The 25,066-nt window shown below is 36.7% G+C and overlaps 1 protein-coding gene across 1 annotated transcript; it reads right to left on the bottom strand.

Moving 5' to 3' along the window:
• Positions 1-266: 266 nt before the first annotated feature.
• On the bottom strand, positions 267-23,551 carry LOC120076839 (putative glycosyltransferase). Its single transcript, XM_039030782.2, has 16 exons — positions 23,059-23,551; positions 22,562-22,672; positions 22,292-22,347; positions 22,026-22,168; positions 18,828-19,025; positions 18,527-18,726; positions 17,141-17,240; positions 16,354-16,929; positions 14,234-14,356; positions 5,353-5,433; positions 4,945-5,276; positions 4,620-4,847; positions 3,726-3,810; positions 2,510-2,720; positions 1,971-2,127; positions 267-697 (listed from the first exon to the last, which is right to left on the bottom strand). Exons 1-16 carry the CDS (start codon positions 23,211-23,213, stop codon positions 559-561), a joined length of 2,895 nt encoding a protein of 964 aa, XP_038886710.1. The 5' UTR covers positions 23,214-23,551; the 3' UTR covers positions 267-558.
• Between the last annotated feature and the right edge of the window lie 1,515 nt (positions 23,552-25,066).

Here is a 25,066-nt window from a genome sequence, read left to right as displayed (position 1 = left end):
TAAAGTGAAAGAGGAATGAAGCATTTAGTTCACAATACGACTATCCTTATAAGAGTTTTGCATAAAAAGAAAAAATGAATGAACAAGGACAAAAGTTTGAAGGAGGGAGATGAGGGTAGTACTCTTAGAAAGATTAAATACCATAATCCAGTGCTACTTGATTAGAGTTACTTATAAACCTAAAAAGTAGATCATGATAAATAAAACCATCCAACTATCCAAAAACCTATTCGATTAAAAATATAAAAGATAGATCATATCCGATGTGAATAATTGTTAAGACGATTGAATATTAATATATTCAATTTCACATTTTGTACAAGTAAACGTTCGCTTTATTCTTTAATAAAACAAATTTACAACATTTAAATAATAAATTTAAAAAAGAAAAGAAAAGCAAAGAAAAGAAAAGAAAAATATCCAAGATGAAAATGCTATCATATCCAGTTATGTATCCCATACTTTATTGATGACAATTTATCGCCTCCGTCTGTGTATCCGATCTTTGCATATGTGCAGGTCAATCCTGTAACTTCAGCTCTCAAATGCACAAAAGGTTCATGCAAGACCCTTGTAGCTATTTAATCTTCCCCATACTGCTAGCTCAATTTCTTCCCAAGACTTGGCCGTTTTCAGTTCCTTCCATATGCTGGACATGGCACCCAAGATATCCTCTTCATGCAAGATGCAATAGCACCTACAGATAAATGATCGCAATCACACCCATTACTTACTTTCAACTGCAAACAAGCTATTGAAGTAATTCATTGATGTCAGACGACAGATACTAAAACTTCAACCTTGTGAACCATAGTTACTTTGGTGCCCCCCCCCCCCCCCTCTTTTCTCTCACACTCTCTCTCTCTCTCTCTCTCTCGTGGTGGTGGGGAGGTGCGTATTGTGGAGCCAGCAACAATAACCACCCCCCTCTTTCACTTTCCCACTATTTTCCGCTCAAAGATTGTATGTTATCCAGGTTTAACCAATATTGAGCAATTCAAGAAAAAGGAGGTGAGAAAATAGGTAGTACAAACCGGAATAAACAGAAACGCTTTAGACCTTGCTATATGACTGGCAAGTCGAGGTCTTTTCTCTATCCAACGAAAAATTAAGCCACTAAAAATTTTATAGACTTTAGACTTACATTGACTACATATTTTCTTTATGCACAATGACCAAAAGACTCAAAACCAGCTGTAGAGTACAGTGGTTGAAAACAAGGTAAATCATAGCATCAAGCAGATGGTGGCATGAAGGGGGAACTTATTAGGTACCCAAACACAGAAAATACAAAAAAATATTAAGGATAATTATATTGCAATATCAGTGAAGAAATTATAATATAACAGCCTCCCAAGAAGGCAACCTCTCTCCCAAGTCCTACAATGGACACTACCAAAATCCTACCACCCTTTTAAGGTCCCTAACACCCTTTATTTTTAACTACGGCACCTCTAGCTAATTGCCCCTATGCCCTTACTAATATAATACTAATCTAACTCATATATCCCCTAATTAGTACTCTTATAGAACTCAAAGTAAACACAGTTGCTCAAAATCAAGTTTCCATTTGCTAACTTGTTATTTTCCTCATTTCTGGTGAGCAAAAGAAAACACTCACAACGTATTCACCCATGTATATTAACAAATTTATGTTGGCTGTTCACATCCCATGACCTCATTTGTTCCTCAATAGTACTCATATGGTTTACCACTATTGTCATGCCATGGAGGTCTACCGGATGAGAACAGTTGAGACTTAAAATTAAGGCAACTTTTCATGACACCTTAACGTATCAAGCTTCCTATTTCTTTTACTTATTTGGCTAAAATGTAGATATAATTAAATTTGATTGTGAACATTAGTGAGCTGTTGAATCCAACACTACAATTAAAATGTCTGCAAACACCACAAGAAGGGGAGAGACAAGATCAACCTATGTGCATTGTAAATACATCCATTGACTTACATGATACGATATGAATGTCTGTGTAATTTGTCACCAGAATCAAAATTTTGTGATCTTGCCAGAGGAAGTTTATAGCTTTCCAGAAACTGCTGAAGAAGATTTTCGTTTCCTCTAAATACATCAAGGTATAAAGGAATCAAGTCACAGATTGGATCATCTGCAAAAGAAAAATAAATGATTTTTGTCATTGTCTTATATACATGAGTTGTTTCATTCTTTAGTGACTTTCAAACCACTGAAAGAATTTAAAGAGGTGCCTCATTTCAAGCATGCTTAAAGGGAAGAAAAGAATGCTAGTGAAGGGGTGCGGAACAATCAGTGTCGTGAGTCTCGGAGCTTTAGGTAGACCTTTGGCTCTAAGACCGATGTTACACTTTTAAAAAGAAAAAACGTGGGATTTCTAATGTCATGATCCATGCATTGATCAAATCCAAAATAAAATGGGAAAAAAAAATGTAAATTACAAAGGCATGAAACTATTTCACAGCCATATTATATTAATGAACCATGTAACGTTACTGGAGAAAAGAAAACCAAACCTATAGACAAATTGCTAAAATCAAGAATGTAACTCGGGCACCAAGATTCACTCTCTTCAATGTCATTCCAGCCATTGGAAGGCAGGTTATTATCTCCAGCATTTCCACCTAAGCACGGTTTAACTAAACATGGCTTCATTTGAATATTATCATCCATGATATCAGAATGAATCCACGATAAACCCATGCAGCCTTTCAGGTCATTGTCATCCTGAAATCAAATAAAAATCATCAAAAGCTGTAGATAGTACTAACACAAAATTAAATAGCATAGGATTTTGACAAACAGTTGACTGTAAATGACCCAGGTCATGTTCAACTCTCTTCCGACAGCTCCTCTCTTCCTGAGGTTTTTATCCCTTAATTTATGACGGCATATGCCAATCCACTGGCCTTTTCATTTTATTTATTTCATCGAGGATTGTTTAGTTATTGGATTATTGGTAACATGTTATTTTGTACCCAGAGAGGGTCATTCCCTTATGTATAAAATGATCTCGAAGAGGACTGAAATTATATGCTTCTCTATCAGGGATCAGGAATGGATAGTAGAGACTCCAGTGGTGGATGGCCATAAGTGGAGACTCTCTAGTTTTGTGCATTATACGAACATGGTGTAGCAAAGGTTATTGGGGTTTAGCTCTTCGGAAAAACCAACCTCTTAAAAGAATTCAAATTTTGGTCATCTCATAAACCCCTTGAAGCGTGCATTGCAACAACTATATCAAAGACCAAGAATTTTCTTTAGTGTCAAATGGGGATGGCGTGACCACACAAGGACCAAACCATCATGGAGCAAGTTCTCAAAAAACACTTCTTCAAAGGAAAAGCTAAGGCCTAAATGCTACCATACACTTGCTGGGTTTTCTTATATTTGATTTTTGGCTCGAAAGAAAACAGAGAATTATTTTTATGAGCTTTGAGAAGATGACAAGTATACTGGAACTTGATTCTCATCCATGTTTCCATCTGGATGTAGTTCTAAAGTCTTGTTTCTCTTTTCAATATTTTAACTTTTAAACTTCAATTAAAGTCATTCTTTTTACTCAAGCCAAAGTGAGCATTTACTCTTAATATTACTACTCTGTGGTGGTGGGGGATATTTCATCTTCCGACTCCCAAGAACAGTTGATATTTCTATCAATACAATTTCCTTGTCCAAAGAGTAAAAATAAAAAACCCCTCACATCACCAGAAAAACTACGAAAAAGCAAACCTCAATTGTATCAAACAGCTTTGCCATGTCATCTGGTAAATATTCGTCAACTTTCTCAACCAGTGATCTCGGAATAGAACTTCCCCTGCAAAATTTAAATGACTGGTTCAGGGGGACATTATATCTTTTCATGGCATGTTAGAATGCTTCATTGCATACAAATATTCTAACATTAAAAAGGTATGGATATAATATAGAGGTGCCACGACTTAAACCATACAATCATACAGTTGAGAGATATAATGCTAATCCGTCAATGGGAAGAGTTTTGCTACTGCAGGCCACCAATTATGAAAACTTATGTTAGAAAGATAAAAAGGAGAGGGCTTTCTACTAGTACTTGAGCAGATATTTCTGTTTCACTATTTTGATGGGATCATTCAGGATTCTTGGTAATGGGGAGGGACAGAGGCCGTTTTGCATCATGATCATTCTTTCTAGTAGTGTTTGAGTGTAAAGATGGATTTTTTTCCCTTTAGAATTGTGATAGCAACTAAGACTGTAGTGACTGTAGTCCTCCACTGGAAGTGTTCTAAATATATAAAGTTCCTATCAGATTCTCACAACTAAGACGATAGTGACTGTAGTCCTCCATTGGAAGTGTTCTAAATATATAAAGTTCCTATCAGATTCTTTGAAGAAATGAGAAAGAACGGATACATCTCGAGTGGGTGATCTCAAGAGCTCCAAAATAAAAACATCTAATTGATCCCTACTCAAGTTCAAGAGCATGGAAATCACATTTTAAGGGCCATTCAGTATGATCACATGGTCACATTTAAGGACCAGTCATCAATCACACTTGAAAACTTTAAATTCGCCGTTAGATCAATGTTTGACTGCCAATGAATAGAGAATGTAAACAAACCATTCAAGTGATAGGAGGAGACATACCATTTCTTCACGTGATCTGAAATGCCCTTCCTCTTCTTATTTAAAGTTTTAATTAAAACATCCAACTTGGGAGAAATTTTCGAGCCATCAGGAATAGCCTCAAATGTATAGCTAGTTGATGAAATTGCACTATTAAAAGGTGGATGAGGTAAGAGATGAAGATTGCGCAACTGCTCTCCCAAAAAGGAAGCTAAGTTTAAAGCATCATCCCATGATAAGGAATCTCTCCTGCACAAATTCCAACAATAATTAAAGACCAATGAACGTGTATCATTTAAAAAATAAGATGAGAATTTAAACTTAAACAAGTAGTTGAAGATCTTACAGTTGAGCAAACATCTTCCCTCTGCATCGCTTTGTAATGATATATGGCCATATATTGATCGGTTCAGCAGAATCCATTGGTTCATACATTGGTAGGCCAGCTTTTCTGAATTCATAATGTTTCTTGCTCCATACACCAAAAGGGGAATCATTTGCTTGGTCAATCTCTGGAAGGAGGTTGCACTTGGCAATCACATCTGGAATTTTTTTTCCATCCCAAGGTACAATTTTATAAGCTCCATTTTCAAGGTAAAGAATCCCAGATGCTAAGACTTCAGGGATGTGATTTTTCAGTGGAGAATTCCCTTTACATAGTAGATTATAGAACTCGAGCTGTGAAGTATGCAGCACAGAAGTTGGATGGATAATACATAATATTTTATGATAAAAATGAAAGTACAATGCCTACCTCAGTGCCTAAACTGTACAGTGAGGCTTCAACACCTTCTTCAATATATATCTTTACTACACGATCATTCATGAGATAAACCTAGAGACCGAGAAAAAGTGACGAAAAAATTTAAAGGAACTTCATCCTCTCAAAAAACAACATTAGTTTAACACAATTTGCACAGTAGCATAGTGTAATGGGCTAGAAATTTAATACCCAAAAGTGAAGAGTCAACTAATTAGAGTAGAAACACCATTAGTTCTTATGAGTAATCACCCCAGTTTGATTATATTCCAAGTAGAATGCTGCACTTGCAATAACCAGCCTCTAATAATCATGATTCACAATATGTAGTGGTAACACAAAAATGGGATCATACATATCTTAAATTTTAAAATAGACGGCCTAAGGTTCAGTGTCTGAATATTTAATCTATCGTCACTATCTGCTACATTTAAATTTATCGTTACATTCATGTTGTACTAGCCACAACACTTAGATTGACAACAAATTGAGGGGGGATTTGGCTCAGTTGTCTTTTAAAAGACTTATTCAGAGTGCCATTCTCCATTGTCACTTGCCTGTGAATCCAGAGTTTAGATTTGGACCCCTCAGACTCTTCCATTAAATTGTTTTTTTCCTCTCTGATTTCATTGAACTCTTGTCCAAACCAACTTAGCTTCATCAATGGGCTCGAAGCCCAAAAGCCATCATAAGCCCAATCCAGACTCGATCCAAGCATGGCCCAAAGTCAACGTTTGACTGAGCCCAACCCATTTATTCATTAGATTGGATATGGATCACTATTTTGATAGTCGGACTAGCCCATCGGCCGACCCGTTTGAGCCATATTGGATGGGCCGGCCTAATAAACTTATCTTTGGACCAACCCAAATATGTATGAATATGTATAGTTTTTCATATATTATATTTTATATATTAAAAAAGTATTGTTGAAAGTAGGGTTTAAGCCCTAGTGGTATTTATGTCTTTTTACTATACTCTACGATTTATTACTTTTCTATTTAAACGTACAGCCTCTGTGTATCCAGTGTATTAATTCTAATAAGAAAAACTTCATACAGTGGTTTTTCTCCTTGTACTAGGGTTTTCCACGTAATTCTGTGTATGCCCTTTTTCTTTCTTTACTCTTCCTTTTTTATCATGGTATTAGAGCATGGAGACAAAACCCTGGCCACCATTGAGGAAAACCCAACAAGAGAATCACAATTGCCAGTAATCGACAACAATAGCACAGATATAGCCATTATCGTGCAAAATGCCATAGAATGGAATTTTCAGATGACCCTTTCACACCTCTACCGAAATGACCAGCTGACCAGAGCCAAAACCCACGGCGCGACCCAAGCCACGCAACAGCCACGGACCTCGAGGATCAACATCTAGCAGCCGATCGGCGCACCACCAGCCCGAATCGGCACGACCCAACCCCAGATCAGCGTGAACCTGCCCGTGCAGCCCACTCGATTGACGTTCTCTAGCCAGCGCGACTCCATCGACGTGATCCCTGTCAACTATCGACCTCCAGCCCGCACGCATGCTCCAGCGGGTTGGACCCAGCCACGGTTCCCGGTCCCAACCGACGTAGCCCTTGATTCTATCAGAACTGATCCGAGCCACGACTGCCACCAACCGAACCAGTTTGGAGTCGACCCAATCAGCGGTTGCCACCTCACACCGACCAATGGCAGTCCTCCATTCCAGTCGGATTTGAATAGTAGCCGAGGTCAGCCATTTCCTATGTTTGGTGGATTCGAGATTGGGGAGTCATCGTCTCATCATCAGGGTCAAGGAAGTACAATCCAAGACCAATTTACTCAACACCAACTCCAGATTAAATAGCAGAACGAGTATGTTCAGCAGCGGATTGCTGCTCTTGGAGAAGCACTAGGAATGACCTCAAATGTCCAGTCAGACCTCCCTCCAAATCCACCTATTTACTCTGGAAATTCGGTAACTTCTTTCCTTGCCTTATCTTCAGCAAATTTATTTTCTAGGGCAATGGGAAATTCTGCAGGTTTTTTTGTAAGGGAGAAATTAAATGGTCATATCTACTTTTCATGGTCTCAATCCATTAAAATGGCCCTCGAGGGTCGTCATAAATTTAGATATCTAATGAGCGAAATACCGAAACCGAGACCGGGTAATCCTCAAGGACGTATATGGAAGGGAGAGGGTTCGGTCTATTTTGGTAGGTAGTATGGAACCTCAAATTGGAAAACCCCTACTGTATGCTGCCACTACGTGAGACATTTGGGAGGCTGTCCAGAAGCTGCACTCCAAATGACAGAATGCTTCCCAGCTCTATACTTTACACAAACAAGTCCATGAATGCAAGCAGGGAATGATGGACGTTACAGCTTACTTCAACAAGTTGTCTATTCTCTGGCATGAGATGGTCTGGAATTGTTTGTGTGGGGGAGTCTTACATTACGAGGATGAGGAAACCGACCGAGTCTATGACTTTCTTGCGGGGCTGAATTCTAAATTTGACGCAGTACAGAGTCGAATACTGGGATATCGGCCAATACCGTCCCTGATGGAAGTGTGTTCCGAAATCCGCCTTGAGGAAGATCGGTCTAGCACTATGAATAGTACGCTGGTTTCGCCAACTGACTCTGCTGCATTTAAAACATTGGGTCCTGTCAATAACAAACAAAACAGCAAGCCAACTCTAGTTTGTGAACACTACAAGAAGCCCTAGCACACCAAAGACCAGTGCTTGAAGTTGCATGGTCGTCCACCTAATGGTAAACGACGTCAATCAGGTTCTGGATGAGCACTGGCAAGTGAATCCGCAACCGGAGGTCCTCAACCTCAGAATCAGGAAACCAACCAGACTAGCTCCAGTGCAGTAAGTGTGAGCGCGATCGCCCAATCAGGTACTACTCAATCTTTTAGCCTTGTTAGTATAACTGGTAGCAAGCTGTGGATTTTAGATTCAAGGGCTACAGATCACTTAACTGGCTCCTCCGACCAGTTTATTTCGTACTATCCAAGTGCCAGAAATGAAAGAATCAAAATCACTGATGGGTCCTTTGCTCCTGTGGCTCGGAAAGGCCATTTCTCTCCCTTTTTGAGTGTTTGATTCTACAAGATGTGCTACATGTTCCTAAAATTTCTTATAATCTATTATCTATTAGCAAGATTACAAGAGATTTGAAATGTCGTGTTACGTTCTCACCTGATGCTGTTGTTTTTCAGGACCTAAACTCGAGAACGATGATTGGCATTGCCCGGCATGATAGGGGGCTCTATTTCCTTACTGAAGATGGTTCTTCTAGGATATGTGATAGGACTAGTTTACTTTCATCATGTTTTTCTACTTCTGAAACTGATTATATGTTGTGGCATTAACGTCTTGGACATCCTAGTTTTCATTATATGAAATATTTATTTTCCCATCTGTTTCACAATGTTAATCTCTCTAAATTGACTTATGACGTGTGTATTCGGGCTAAACAACCTCGTGTCTCACTAAAACCTCAGTCATATAAGCCTTCCAAACCATTCACCCTCTTCCATAGCGATGTCTATTACTATCACCAATGGCAAACGCTAGTTTGTAACCTTCATTGATGACCACACTAGATTAACTTGGGTTTTTCTTCTCACCGACAAGTTTGAAGTCACGTTGGTTTTTCAACAGTTCTACAATTCTATAGAACCCCAGTTGAACACAAAAATCGCTATCCTTCGAAGTGATAATGGTCGGGAGTTTTTAATAACTCATTTCGGGAATTTTTAGTCTCTAAAGGCATTGTCCATCAAAGTTCGTATGCATATACTCCTCAACAAAATAGGGTAGCCGAACGGAAAAACCGTCACCTTGTCGAGGTTGCTCGCTCTTTTATGTTGTCAACTTCACTTCCGTCCTATTTATGGGGAAATGCTATTTTAATAGCAACTCATTTGATAAACATGCTCTCTCGGGTCTTGAAATTTCAAACCCCCTTACATTGTTTCAAGGAGTCATAGCCCGATAATCGGCTTATCCCTGATGTTCCACTTCGGGTATTTAGGTGTGTTGTGTTTGTCCATACCCATGGTCCTAATCGTACCAAGTTTACCCCCCGTGCTCAGAAATGTCTTCATGGGGTACCCTCTCCATCAACGGGGGTACAAATGTTACCATCCTTCCTCATGAAAATATTTCGTCTCAATGGATGTGACCTTTCTTGAAGATCAACCCTTCTTTCCCATTAGTCATCTTCAGGAGGAGAGTACTAATGAAGAGACTAATTGGGGTCAAAGTTCGTCAGTTTTACTACCTGAACCTGTTCTTGGCATAACTACCGACGACATAAGTATCAATGAACCTATTCTTCCTACTGAACAAGTCCTATGGATCACATACTATAGGAGGAATCTCATAAAGGAAATGGTGTCGCCTGTTACCTCTCCGGCTCCAGTTCATGAGTCAAAATCGATGCCAGTTCCAAGTATTAGTAATCTTACCCCTGATAATAGTAACATCTGTGTTGAAAATGATGCTTGTGTTGAAGATGATGTAAGTAAAGAAAGAGAAAACAGTGATAGTATCGACGATTGTACTGAGGATGCTATTGATACATGTGATGACAGTTGTGAAAGACCTATTCCAGCAAATAACATTGTTGAAGGTGAGAAAGATCCCTTGGAAGATAAGACCCATGAGCAAAAGGCTGAGTGCAGTGGAGAACCAGGTGAGAAGAAAAACCATGATGCCTCTCTTGATCTCCCTATTGCCTTGAGTAAAGGTATGAGATTCTGCACGAAGTATCCACTGTAGAATTATTTATCTTACAGCAACCTATCTTTCGAGTTCCGGGCCCTTACTACAAGCCTAGACACAGTTACGATACCGAGCAGTATACATGCAGCAATGGAGATTCCTGAATGGAGAATTGCAGTTATGGAGGAAATGAGAGCACTTGAAATAAACAATACTTGGGACCAGATTATTCTTCTAGATGGGCACAAGCGGCTGGGTGCAAATGGGTGTTCACCGTTAAATACAAGCTTGATGGAACGATTGACAGATACAAGGCAAGATTGGTTACCAGAGGCTTTACTCAAACCTTCGAGGTAGATTACTCTGAGACTTTCTCCCCGATAGCAAAGTTAAACACTGTCTGTGTTCTTCTCTCAATTGCGGTTAACAAAGACTGGCCTCTCTACCAATTTGATATGAAGAATGCCTTTCTTAATAGAGAATTGGAAGAAGAGGTTTACATGAGTCCTCCCCCAGGGTTCAAGAAACAGTTCAATCACCGAGTATGTAAGCTGAGGAAGTCCCTGTATGGATTGAAACAGTCTCCAAGAGCCTAGTTTGGCAAATTCGCTACCTTCGTAAAATCACAAGGGTACAGTCAGGGACATTCACATCACACCCTCTTTATGAAGAGTCAGCATCAGGAAAAATTGCAGTTTTGATTGTGTATGTAGATGACATTGTCATTTCAGGTGACGATACTTCAAAAATTGACTGGTCAAAAAGAAAAATGGCTGAGGAATTTGAAATTAAGGACCTAAAAAAATTAAGGTACTTTCTCGAAATGGAAGTGGCTTGGTCGAAAGGGATTTCAGTTTCTCAACGAAAATACACTTTGTTAAGGAGACAAGTATGTAAGCTGAGGAAGTCCCTGTATGGATTGAAACAGTCTCCAAGAGCCTAGTTTGGCAAATTCGCTACCTTCGTAAAATCACAAGGGTACAGTCAGGGACATTCACATCACACCCTCTTTATGAAGAGTCAGCATCAGGAAAAATTGCAGTTTTGATTGTGTATGTAGATGACATTGTCATTTCAGGTGACGATACTTCAAAAATTGACTGGTCAAAAAGAAAAATGGCTGAGGAATTTGAAATTAAGGACCTAAAAAAATTAAGGTACTTTCTCGAAATGGAAGTGGCTTGGTCGAAAGGGATTTCAGTTTCTCAACGAAAATACACTTTGTTAAGGAGACAAGTATGACAGTCTGTAAACCAGTGGATATTCTAGTGGAAGCTAATGCTAAACTCAGTAACCTAACTAACAGTGTTCCTGTCAACAAGGAGAGATATCAGCGGCTTGTTGGAAAATTAATTTATCTTTCTCATACCAAACCAGGCATATCTTATGTTGTCAGTGTAGTCAGTCAGTTTATGCAATCTCCTTACGAAGAACATATGAGAGCAGTGAGCGCATCCTGAGATATTTAAAAACCGCTCCCAGCAAAGGGTTGATGTTCAGTTAGTCTGACAAACGGTGTATCAAGGAATACACGGATGTTGATTGGGTAGGTTCTGTGATAGACAAAAAGTCGACATCTGGGTACTGTACCTTCATGTGGGGTAACCTTGTTACTTGGAGGAGTAAGAAACAAGGTGTTGTTGCCAGAAGCAGTGCCGAGGCAGAATACCGGGCCATGAGTTTGGGGATATGTGAGGAAATTTGGTTGAAAAAGGTCCTACTGATCTTGATCAGATAGTGACTGTCCAATGAAACTCTATTGTGATAACAAGGCCGCAATAAGTATCGCAAACAACCCAGTACAGCATGACAGAACGAAGCATTTGGAGATTGATAGGCATTTCATCAAGGAGAGACTTAACAGTGACAACATTTGTATTCCCTATATTCCTTCCAGTCAATAGATAGCAGATGTTCTTACAAAAGGGCTTCCCAGATAGACTTTTGACTCATGTATTAGCAAGTTGGACCTCACCAATATTTACGCCCCAACTTGAGAGGGAGTGTTGAAAGTAGGGTTTAAGCCCTAGGGGTATTTATGGCTTTTTACTGTACTCTAGGGTTTACTACTTTTCTATTTAAATGTACAACCTCTGTGTATCTAGTGTATCAATTCTAATAAGAAAAACTTCATACCGTGGTTTTTTCTCCATGTACTAGGATTTTCCACGTAATTCTGTGTGTGCCCTTTTTCTCTCTTTACTCTTCCTTTTTCATCAAATATTTTTTCATTTTTTTAAAAAAATATAGTGAGATATATCGTCGTTTTTAGTAAACATGCATTTTTTTAAAAAAGGTTAAAAATCAATAAAACTTTTTAAGACAATTAAACACTAAATAAAACCTCATAATATCAATAATTTTGTCTAGAAGAAGTAATAAAAATATAAAATAAATTTAATAAAATACAATTTTAATAACATTTCCTTAAGAAAATCTAAAAAATATATATGTTTTTAGATAATTAAATAATTGAGTTTCATTGAGGAAGGATTTGTTACATTTGTTTTCTTTTTTCCTTTTCTAAAAAATAATTAAATAAGCAATTAATATTAAATAACTGCAACAAAATGATAAAAAAAAATAATAATTAATATTCAATGGACTAATTCTATGGGCTGGGTCGATTTCAACCCAAGCTCGACCCGAACTTTGATCCAAAGAGCCAAGCCCAAGGGTTGGGCCATGGGATAGGCTAGTGAAGGTTGGGCCGACCCAATCCAAGCTCAAACAATGCCTTAGGCCCTTGGGCTTGGGCTTGGGTTTGGTCGAGCTTGAGCCTTCACTTTTTAGGGCCGGGCCAGCCCAATGATGAGGCTGAAAACCAGCTTCCTGTTTAGAAGGATTTGGAAACTACATGTACTCAAGAAAGTGAGATTCTTTGTTTGGTTGATGGTTCACAGAATGAAAAGTTCCTATGATTGTAATCATGATAGAAATGCCTTTCATGCCTTAATCCTCAACGGTATACTCATTATTCTGCACAAAGTGAATTCAGAAGACCAATGACCACTCGTTTCTTTCTGCTTAAATTTTATTAAGTTTCAAGCACCAGCATAGCCCTTAATCAGTGTACTTGGGTTTTACCGGGATATGCTTTAGCACCCATACTTTTCAAGGGAAAGGAAAGTTGCTTAGGAAAAGCTGGGATGTTTGCCATCTCTGGCGTTGGTTCCAGTCAGAACAAACATATATACACACACACACACACGTATATATCAGAACAGACAACAAAATAATAAGATTATTGATGTCCTTATTTATTAACACTGATGCAATCCCCAAGGCTTCTGGATATATTTCTTTTATTTTAGATAAGAAACAAAATTTTCATGAAATAAAGAAGATGAAGATATTTGTATTAATTGGGGTGCCTTATTATCGACACTGACTCAACAATGTTCACTTCCTAATTTATGTGAGTCTTATTCCCCTAATGATTTTTTTTTATTATTATTAATTGGGTTGCCTTGAGGCTTCATTCACTTTTCTTAAGTTTCTTTGTTTTCGTTTTTGATTTCACTCCTTTACAAGTTGGTATCTGGAACGTTTTATCCTTTCATTCATGTAGATGAAAAGTCTGTTTCTTGTTAAAAAAGAAAAAGAAGATACATAAAGGCAACCCAACCTAAGGAGGGAGATTACAAAAGATATCTCGGTCTACAATAATCAAAGACCAAGAAAATGCAACTACTTCTTACGTTGTTAGTTGTTGCTAGTCTTTTATAATGCTAGTTTAATTTTTCTCCTTCTCACTTCTTGTTCTTATTTTCTTAAAACAATTTTCCCCTTTGTCTTTTTACATTCATAGAAGTATACATTTATGATCGAAAAGGTGCACATGATATTGTGATATTGATTACACTGCGTTTCAAATATATTGTTCGACTTGTCTTCTTCTTCTTCTTCTTCTTCTTTTTTCCTTTTTTTTTTAAATGGGGGAGGAAGACAAAGAAAATTAAAAAGAATTCACTGAGAAAATAGAAGTTACAACTAACTTCCATTAGCAGCATACAAACGGCCAAACCAAAAACCAAACAAGAAATTGAAGATCACTAACTCAGCCAATATGTCAACATTTCAAGGAGGCGGCAAGACAACAAAATGATTCCTTAAAAGAAAAGGTACAGATACTCAGGGTAGTCAAAAGTTCAGAACACTTACAGGATTACTACCAGTGCCAACAGGAAGCCGCTCATCATCAGAGGGAGGAGACATATCATGAAAGGCACAAATTTCTTCTAGGCATTCTAACCATTTTCCCGCATTTATGGCAAGACATGCTCCCTGAGACATTTCAAAGTAATTGATAACTTATAAGTTGTTAAGAATAAATTAAATGAAGTCATTCTAAATTATCCTTTCAACTGTTTAGAAATGTGATCAGTAAAAATTTAATTAACATTATGGTCAGAGATCTCAAGCTAAGAAGCACAGAACAGATTCGGATACGACACGACACGACAATACACTAATTTCTAAAAAACTAAGATATGGATAAGTTGAAGATACGTTATTATATATGTGTGTGTATATATAGGATAATGCCTAATTAATTGTTATAATACTTATTTTAAATTAGATTAAAATAGATTCAAGAAGAGAACGAAAACTTGAAAAAAAATCCAATAATGTTGAGTGGTGGTTGGGCGACTAGAGCAGACGGTAGGAAAGAAGTAGAGGATGAAGATTGAAGAATGAAGTTGAGGATGAAGGGGGTATAAATCATGATTTAGAGAGAGAGAGAGGAGAAGAATGAAGATTTAATTGTGTTTCGGGTTATTTCTTTTAACTTTGTATGTTTTTATCATTTTTAATTTATTTTGTTTTGGATTGCTCGATTTAAGTGGACTTTTATGTTTGGGAGTTATTTTAAAATGGTTAAAATCACTTTTGTCATTTTCAAAATCACCGTGAACATGTTTAATCCTTCAAAACTAATTTTGATAATATGAAAATTGCATTTAAAAGTATAAAATTGAAAACTTGATTTTGAGTAATTAAAAGTGTGTTTTCGAGTGATTTTAAAAATGAAAAAAGTGATTATGATGATTTTAAAATCACACTAAAACACGCATTTAAATAAAATGGGTCGTGGGTTGCCCTTTTTAAGTGGTTGGGCTTAAATTTGAAAAAAAATATATGTTCCAACGTATCTCCTTCACATATCTGGAAGCATATACGTGTATCTGAAAATTAAAAAAAGAAATTAAAAAAATCAAATACTTCAAATCACATATCTGTATCTGATACTGATTTTCTGCACAATTAGAAGTATCTGTGCTTCTTAGATCTCAAGTTAAAGCTCAACTATATACATATTTTATTTAAGAAACCAAACCTTCACCAAGAAAAATGAAAAGCTATACAAGGAAATACCAAAAGTAAAAAAAAAAAAACCACATGAAAGGAGCCCGAACATATAAAAAGGGCTTCCAATCCCAAAAATAAAAAGAAATTAGTCCGACTGATAATTACAAAAGGCCTTAGAGGCCACCACTCGATTTTCCTAGAACTTCCCAAGACCAATGAAAACCTCTAAGAATCTCAACTATGTTATTGTTAAGTTAATAGGGGAAGGTAAATTTAATATTATATCATCTAACACTCCTCCTCACTTGTGAGATTGGAATATGTAGAAGACTCAACAAGTGAAAATCAATACTAATTGGAAAGGAAATAACATTGCAGGTTTAAACGTAGTCTCTTTGCACCACCTGATCGGTACCATGTTAAATCACCAATTGACCCAAAATTTTAAGCTCGTGGGTGAAGGTAAATTTAATATTATATCATCTAACAATTATTATCATAGTTTGCTTGCAAAAGGAGTTAAGGGTAATGTGAACAAGTAAAACATCAGAATATAAACTACTTAGGGTGTGAGAAATAAAATGGTAACAAGTGCTTGGTTTATCCATGACGTTTAATAAACTAACATAAGAATAAAAGGAAAGAGAAAAAAATCCCTTCAGATGGAGGATCTTAAAAAAAAATTTACCCTAGGAAAGTTGGGTTTTCCCTTCGATTAAGAGACACCCTTATAAGAATGTTCGGTGTCCAACAAGGTTCATATTCAATAAGAAATTCCACATGTGAATTGAAAACCCTCGCATAATAAACTCACGGGTGGGTAGGAAAGAAATAAAGGCCATTAATGTTGGATCTCCTACAGCTTGCGTAACCAACCAAGCCAATTTAATTGCAAGATAGTTTCTTACTGTATGTAACAGAAAAATGATACTTATCATTATGAATGGTGACGAGCCACAAAAGATATGTACCTTCCATATTAACTCTCTGATTGCTGGTTTCTCATACCAGAGCTTGGATAACCATTCCCTCAATTCCCGCTGTCCAATGCAATTGCCTGGGCTCCACGGAGAATTATAGTGATCTCTTTCCTTGTCCAGAAATGAGGCCAAGAAATTTATATCATAAGAAAAACCTTGCTTCCACAAACTATAGAATTTAGAGGCACCACTTATTGAATTTTTATCAGTTGTATCATCTTCACATTTGTGCACCTTGATCCTTTTCTCTTTCCTTTCAAGGTCAAAAGTACTCAAACTACCCTTATCACAGGGAATATGAGTTTCAGCTTCTTCCAATCCATTTCCATCAAGAGCAAGGAATCCAACACGACAAACTCCCTTGTGACGATAACCAGGTGCCATATCGAAGCATACAAATTCAAAGTTGCTGACATTAACAAAATTCTGTGTGATAGCAATTGTTGACTCTAGATTAAGGACACAGTGCCACCAACCACTTGGAACATAGATTGTCTCTCCTGGAAGTTGGGTGCATTCAATAGGCTTATCTTCATCAGCAAGAAGCGGATAAAAGTCGAGCCACCACTATATGCATAATAGCCCAAAGTTGTTATCAGAAAAGAAAACACAACACGCACACGCACTAGCCCAAAGTAAAATGTAATATTTGTCTTTTTGTTTTGGAAGATTTCATTGATGAAATTAAATATAAAAAAAGGGCCCAGGGACTTTCAGCCACCAATGTAAAATGTGAAATTATGACAAAACATAAGGAAACCAACTTAGGACAATATACCTGCAGTGAAGATGGGGTTTCAATATTGACATCACCATCTTCCTCGCTAACATGGACTGTTACACCTAGAGGCACCTTACCTGGAGGGTACAAGGCCCACCTGTTCAAACATTGTTATACTGCTTTGTATGGATTAATTTCTAAATTAATGAAAATAAGTTTCCACGTGCATATACAAGATTCAGAAATTTTATATCTTTGATCAGATATCACGATAATATTCTAAACATAAGAAACATAATTGGTGATAGGTAATGTATGAGCCATGCACTCCTGTTAAGAATGAAAGAGAGTTCGTAACAAGTTATCCTTTCTTAACACATTATTGACCAAAAGAAAAGGCAAGTTAGCATCGAACTGTTGACAGCTATGCGAATAGCAGTACCTATGTTTCTAGACTTGAGCATGAATCAATCTCCAAAATTATTGGAATTCCACAAGCTCTACCACAGACCTCCGATCCAAAGAAGGTAGCCGAGGACAGGGATTCTGCTACTAAAGCATTGAAGTCAAAACTATCAATAAATTTCAGAAGGGAGTCCCCTAGTGCCAGGAATAATGACCTCTCATTTCCATCCTACCAATCGCTCAATATTTCAAAATCAAGAGAGAAATCCCTGCCACGGCTGCCCAATGTCCATACCTCCTTATCAACACACCTTGACAAGGTCTTGTCTGATTTTATTTTTTATTTGTTTATTTTAAATATAACCAAATTTTTAGAGAAAGAATGAAAAAACACAAAGACAAACAAAAAAGAGCCTGCAAAAGTCAACAAAGGGAAGATCTTTGGGCTCCAACCATATATTCAAAGCTAAAGGGTATAGAAAAATGGTCAAAGTTGTAGAAGACAGAGGTCACTTCCCACTGGTAGAAACAAATCCTGGCCTACACCACAAATCTAAAATCCCACACAAGGGAGATATTTCCATTTGACTAAGGGGATGCCACATTATTGAAAGAAATATCAACAAGAAGATCGTCAATCAGACTATTGATACCCTTCATGCTTCTAGTCATTCTGCCATTTGAGGACGTATCCCTAATCCACCACATTGAAGTTGCAAATATTCAAATTTTACAATATAATATGCCATAGTTTTGTCCAGAACGTGCACATTTAGAATGAACTCAACATTATATTGCCCAATAATATGATATGGACAACAAATCATCCATAATATGTATATATAGAATGAGCTTACCACCTAAGCCAAATATTGAACTTCTATAATATCATATGGTCATGACTCATGGTTTCATCCAAAATATGCATACATAGAATAACCTTTAAGCAGTGGCAGATCTTTATATATTAAGAAAAATGTTGCATTACTAACAGAACACTAGTGCTTCTCTGAAGTAGCTATAGCTCAGGATTTATACCTCTTACGACCACATAAAAGGGTATTCCAGGCACTTGTAAGCGCTGGATCAACATGCCAAGATGCACCAGACCTCTCAGGGCCAATGATAAGCCATCTGAAGGGAGGTCGTTTATCTTCATCCAATACATCAAAAAGATCTTCTTGAAATAGATGAGGCACGTCATAGTCTTTTAATAAATCTGGTGCAGCTTCCCCAAACTGCAGAAAAAATATGGAAAAAAAATGTTCTAAACTTATACGGAGTTAAAATAGAAAAAAGCGAACAACGTATAGATATTATTACCATCTCTGTGGACTACCTTGTCATCAAATATATACAAAGGATCCTCATCGTGCTGAAGTTGCATGTATGCTGCATAATCCTTAAATTTCATTGAGATCTTCTTAGTACTCCTTTGAGAGATTTTGAATGCAGTATCTCCATATTTTTGTGATAGATAGTCAACTGACCATGTACGCCGAGCTGGCCAAGTATCAACCAAGCCAGAAAGTATAATCTGCCATAAACAGCCCATGAGATTGACTTAAACCACATACTAACCATATACAAAAACCTATTGATTTAGTATAATAGGATCAAGGATAAATTTGGAACTTTCTATTTTATTTTGTTCATTAATTAGGTGTTTTGTAGTAACTAGTTTTCACTTAATTTGAGGATTTACATCCTTTATAAATAGAGAATGAGGTTTTTGGATAATAAAAAAGTATTTTCTTTGTTTCAAGAAAGCTCGGAGTTACATCCTTCAAATGCTAGGTCGCATCACATATCTCCACAAAGAAAACCCCAAAGGATATAAAGATTAAAAAGTAGTTCTTGATCAAAGCTCCTTACTTTCATCATTGTTTTTATAGAAGAAACTTAACAAATGAAATTTAACAGAAAGGCATCAAAAGCAAAGCAATTATGAAAACGAAAGTGTAGCAGGAAATAATAGAAGAGAAGGAAACAAAAGTAGTTCTCAAGTCAATCTTATTTGAAAGCTAGAGTGAATACTTTTTCTTTTCATTTGATGACATGATAGAGGCTGTCTTAACCAACTCAAAAGCTTATACTATGTAATGTAATTCATTACTAATCTTATTTAATGAAATGCGTTGACTTTAGTTCTTGAATTGAATGTCTTATTCTCTTCCATCCTTTATTCTCAATATTTGTCTTGTTTCTAAAAAGCCCCTATCTAATTTTTCTTTCCAGGATTGTAGTTCAAGTTCAATTATATATTGTAATTACTTCAGGAAAAATCCAAGGTACCAGAAAAGGTAGCAACATAGATCTAATTTGTATTTAATCTGGAATGGGGAAAGCGGGATAACAGAAGTGAACAAAAACATTAAACCAACCGGGTTGGTTGAAGAATATCCTGAAAAAGGGAATACTCGTAGTGGTAGGATAATAAATGCATTAAATCCAGAAGGCAAGCAGAATGAAGAACAAACCTGGAGTAGCTAAGATGGTAATGAAATTTCAAACTCCAAGAAATTTATATTTCAACTGTTAGAAGTTCATATTAAAACATTAAATATATTTAACCTATTAGCATAAACTTTACTTTAGAGGTAGTTAGTGTTGCATCAAAACAAAAAGTCTTGTTTGACCGCTATAATGTCATTTCCTCTCTAATCCACAAGTCCACATGTGGATGGGAATGTTAAGAAGAATATATAAAAAGATCGAACATGAACCTATTAGCTTAAGCCTTGGAGTTTATTGGTAATTTAACCCCCTCTTAAGTATTCAATGGCATTGCTGTGATTTGATATTTAACAATCCTTGGGACTAGTTTTGAGAATGGTAAGAGTTGATTTCAAATCAAACTTGTAGGAGTATAATCTACCATGTCAAAAACTAATGGTTTCGAAATAGTATACATTTCCTACCTTTTTTAATAAAAATATATCATTTCATTGTCATTTACAATAATAAGATGCACAAAAGAGAAAAAAAGGGATCCTGCAGCTAAGTTACAAGAAGGTCTTCCAAATATCAAAAATATCATAAAGAGAGTAGTTACAAAGGATTTACTTAGTGCGTGTTTGGTATGCCTTTTGAAGTGATTATGGAGGACTAAAAGTGTGTTCCTTCTAAAGATCCGATCAAATTTAAAAAAGTACTTTAACCAATTAAAAGCACTATTTTCTATTTTCAATAACTACAAGTAGTTGAGAAATCTAATCACAAATAGAAAACACTTAAAGTTCTTTTAGATTAAAAATTTAAATATTCTTCCAAAAGTGTCTATAAAAAAATATATTTTACTGAGAAACATTTTTTTCGAAAGGCATCTCAAACTCACCCTTTGTCTACTCCCAAAAGCAATTAGAAAAAGAACATTGTCCAAAAAATATAACACAATCATCTCTTTCTTCTCCTAAGGAAAACTAAGAAGCCTGTAATAAAATTGAGCCAGAACGTCTGCCTTCTTCATGAAAGGCTGATTAAAGTGGAGAAAATATTGATTGGCACAGTTGCAATCCAGTACACAGGACCAGTTCCAGAATTTGGTTGCTTGATCACAGTGAATAGATAGCTGGTTCTTGAGATTCTTCAGCCTTTTCTAAAAATGATGCATCAATTTGAGAAAAGACCATGCATGGATTGTTCTTTGTAATTTTCAAAAGTGTTGATACTCTCAAGGAAATTTCCCAAATAAATATTTTCCTTTGTTAGGTAGTTATTCTTCCAAACCATAGATCGTAGATAATGATCTAGAACATTTTTTGAGGAACTAAGATCTTGGAAGTTGGAGATTGGAATGGAGATTTACAGCAGAAAAAAGTCCCGAAGAGAAAAGGGACCGCAAGAGCTAGAACCATAAGTCATTTAGATCTGAAAGGGAGAAGCATTCGCTGCCCATTAAAGAAAACCAATCTAGAACCTCATCACCTATGAGATGTTTTCTCTCTTTATCATTTACAAAAAGAAAGGTTCTGTATTCCACGAAGTTGCCACTGTATTGCAACAACTCAAGCAGATGGCATAAAGATTAGGGTAAAGGAATGCCAACGAAGAACTTGTCGTTCATCAGTGTAAGTATTGTTAGAAAATAAAATGACTAAAAGGATCTCAACTAACACAAGTCCCAACGAAGTGCATAATGTTAAGAGTGCCCAATATCTATACATGTTAATATTAGACAACATTACCCAAATAAGTGTTTCTGTTTCATACGCACCACAAATTAAGTGTCAAAGATGACTATTGCATCTAGAAGATAAAATGTTAGGCCAGGAACATGATTGAAATACAAAATTAAATAACAGTTATTGTTTAAAACACACGAAGGAGGTTGAGGTCAGGTCATTATCCACCTCAATTTAGATGAGTTAAATTACCCACCCAAGGGAAAGGGAAGAAGTTAAAAATGGAACCAACAAAATTAAAGAGGTGCAATGGCCATTTGAATCACAAGGCTTAAATAATCAATTTTTTTCACATTTAATCTAGCTCGGATAAGATGATAGGGCATGCTACGATATCAACTAAGTAAACATACTGGTTTTTTCCCATCGAACTCATTTTGAAATTCTTCCAAAGAAATATCATTTTTCCTTTCCACATTGCCAGCATCCATATAAAATCCATCCAGTGTAGTATGGCACCGGTAAAATCTTCGGTATAAGAATATTGAATTGAAACCTGCCCAAGACAAGTTGCCAATAATAAGTAGAAGGCACCTCAGAACAAAATTCCTAATATCATAGAAAAAAAGAAAAATCCCCCAAAGAGAATAAAAATTCACTTAAGCAAAATAACCATTACCATTAAACTGTAATTGCTTTCTACATTGTTCTTCATATCCACGAGGAACATTTTCTCTGCAGTGAAGATGAAAAAGGAAGATGAGAAACAATGAGACATAGAATAAAATCTTTGTAGAAAATAAAAATGACTAAAGAATCTCAACTAAAAACGAAGAAAGATGAATGTTGCGAGAACAAGACAATCAAGGGCAATTCCGAAAGAATAAAATATTCAGAGGAAAATCAGTAGAGCAAGCTATCAGCAAAAGTTTGTTTTGTTTAAACATACAAATGGAGTGTTGTTCCCTTCCAGGAGCCTTTGTATTGTAATGGACCTTTTACACTGTTAAGGCATAGACTCATCCAGAGTGGTTCCTCATTGCATAAAATGTACATAACACTGCATTACAAAGGAAACAGATGTTAACGAGCATTCAAAGAGCACACGCATGCATCTCTCCTAAAAAAGTATGTACAACCCAGATAAACCTAATATCTTATTTCAAATTACTCGTTCAAAAATTTAGATAGTAACGTATTCTCCACACCAATTTGCATCCAAAATTCCGTATCGACGATGTAATATGATACAGAACTCCAAAGAGAATACCAGACCACAACTTATACCATTCGACCACTTTTAACAACTGGCTCTCATTTTACAACGAATGTTATACGAACTATGCGAAACCAAATTCAATTTCAGATTGTTTGCAATAAGAAATGATCCAGAGATTGAAAAGTGCATGAATCACAATTCAATTGGCAGAGAAATAGTCGTTTGACCTGCTAACACAAGCAAGGCGAGAGACATCTCGAGGAGTGAGATTCTCTAAGATGGTATTGATGACTTCGTCGGGGAGGATTCGGAAGTCCCCCAGAGCTTCTGGTCTGCGATCCCTGAAGCCGTAAACCGCTGCCGGAGGTCCAGAATTCTCCATTTGTGCTCAGTTTTGGAGGGAATCAAATGTCAGCCGAGCCTATATCTGTAGCCGTTCAAGAGAAGGAGAGCACGAGGAATGGAGCCGGTTTAGAATCTAAGCCCCTTGCGTAAAGGTTAAGCTGACTTTGTATGGACCGTGTTTCATGAGTCGCGTTCATGCCGCGTACTCGGAGAATTTGCACAGTCGTTTCGCACCGCGGCCAGGAAATAAACTAACAAATCTGACGCGCTGCCGTTGACGGCGAGTTTGCTTAAACGTCATTCTCTATCTGTTTTTCCCCCTTTTAATTCTCCCTCCCAGAGCAAAAAAAAAATAACCCGACTTCAGTCCAGTCCTTTATTATTATTATTATTTTTCATTTTATTGGAAAATTTTTGGTTCGCGAATTTTCACATAAATAACAATTTTATGATGCAAGTGATAAAAATAGGGTTAGAGTTGAAAATTTTGACAAAAATAGGATAGTGTAATCGTGGGCCGGGTCCACGAGTCTTGAGTAAGCACATAACACGTATACCCGCTCCACAATTTAAAGCTAAATCGTGGAGGGGTCCACGACTTCCCTCCACATCACATGACCATCTACTAACCTGACATTGACCTGCCACCCGACAGCTGCCACATGTTACCTTGACTAAGAGAAGTCATGAACCCATCCAATGATTTCCGGCACATGAGTTAGTGGTCCCAAAACATCCCCCCCCCCCACCCGCTCCTTCTTCAAATACAAACTCTCTTTTTTTCTTTCTTCCTCTCTCTCAGTCCCTCGTTAGCCACACATCCACCGTCCGCCATCTGTCATGCTCTTTGTCATCCGTCATTCTCCCTTGCCGCCACTATTGTGTCGCCGTCTTCAACTTAGTTATTTTTTTCCCTTCAGTATATGAGATCGTGCCTTGAATATCTATAGATCTAGTATGTTGTCTAAATATATGGATGAAAATCTAGAGTTTTGAACTAGTTTTGTTGAAAATTTGGAAGATCTAGTGTGTAAAGTTTGTTTTGTCTAAGATTTAGTATTTTTTACCATTAGATTGGATATGAAATTTTGTTTTTGGATTGTTTAAGTTTGGACTTTAAAATTTGGATTGTTCTTTTGAGTTTATTGTTGTAATTTGGACTGATATTGGTTTGGGATTGAGTTGTAGTTTATTTGTTTTTAAAAAAGAAAAGATTTGGATTGATCTTGAATTTGAGCTTGGAATTGGGTTGTAGGTTTCATTTTTTTTTTAAGAAAAAAAAACCTTTTGTACTGGTCATAAATTTGTCAGAGTTGTTTTGTTTGATTTTGGACTGATGTTGGATCAGGTTGTTAGTATTAACTATTAAGTTAGACTAATATTTTGTCTACTATAATATTGTAAACATTCTATTAACTATATCGTTGCGTCCTGAAGTTTTAGTCATTCTTGAACCTGAAAATGTTGGGACAATGAATTGATGTAGAACTTGATGAATTATTTGGAAACGAAGGAAGTGTAAAACATGAAAATGAGTTGGTACCGTCAAAGATGTTCACCCAAATAGATTGGGACATTACTAATTCTATATGTGAACAAGGTCGATATTGGAGGAAATGAGTAGATGTGTAGATAGTTCTAGTTGAATACATCCCATAGCTTTTGCTATTGTTGAATGAGAAAAATCGTCCAGTTGGTTATGGTTTCTGTAGGCATAGCATGATTATGTTACAGAAGTTATGGTATTTACTTGATTTTTGGTAGATATAAAGGCATTTTGCTATAATTAACAATGAGGAAATTAGTTGGAGTGAACCCATAGCATACCATCGATACTATCTTCATCATATTGCTAGTAATTCCAATACGAAATACAAATTGAAGCAACGG

This window comes from Benincasa hispida, chromosome 4, assembly GCF_027475165.1.
Source record: "Benincasa hispida cultivar pf3 chromosome 4, pf3_genome.v1.1, whole genome shotgun sequence".
NCBI lineage: Eukaryota > Viridiplantae > Streptophyta > Magnoliopsida > Cucurbitales > Cucurbitaceae > Benincasa > Benincasa hispida.
The sequence above is the reverse complement of the archived record's forward strand: the minus strand, read 5'-3'. Positions and strand labels throughout refer to the sequence as shown.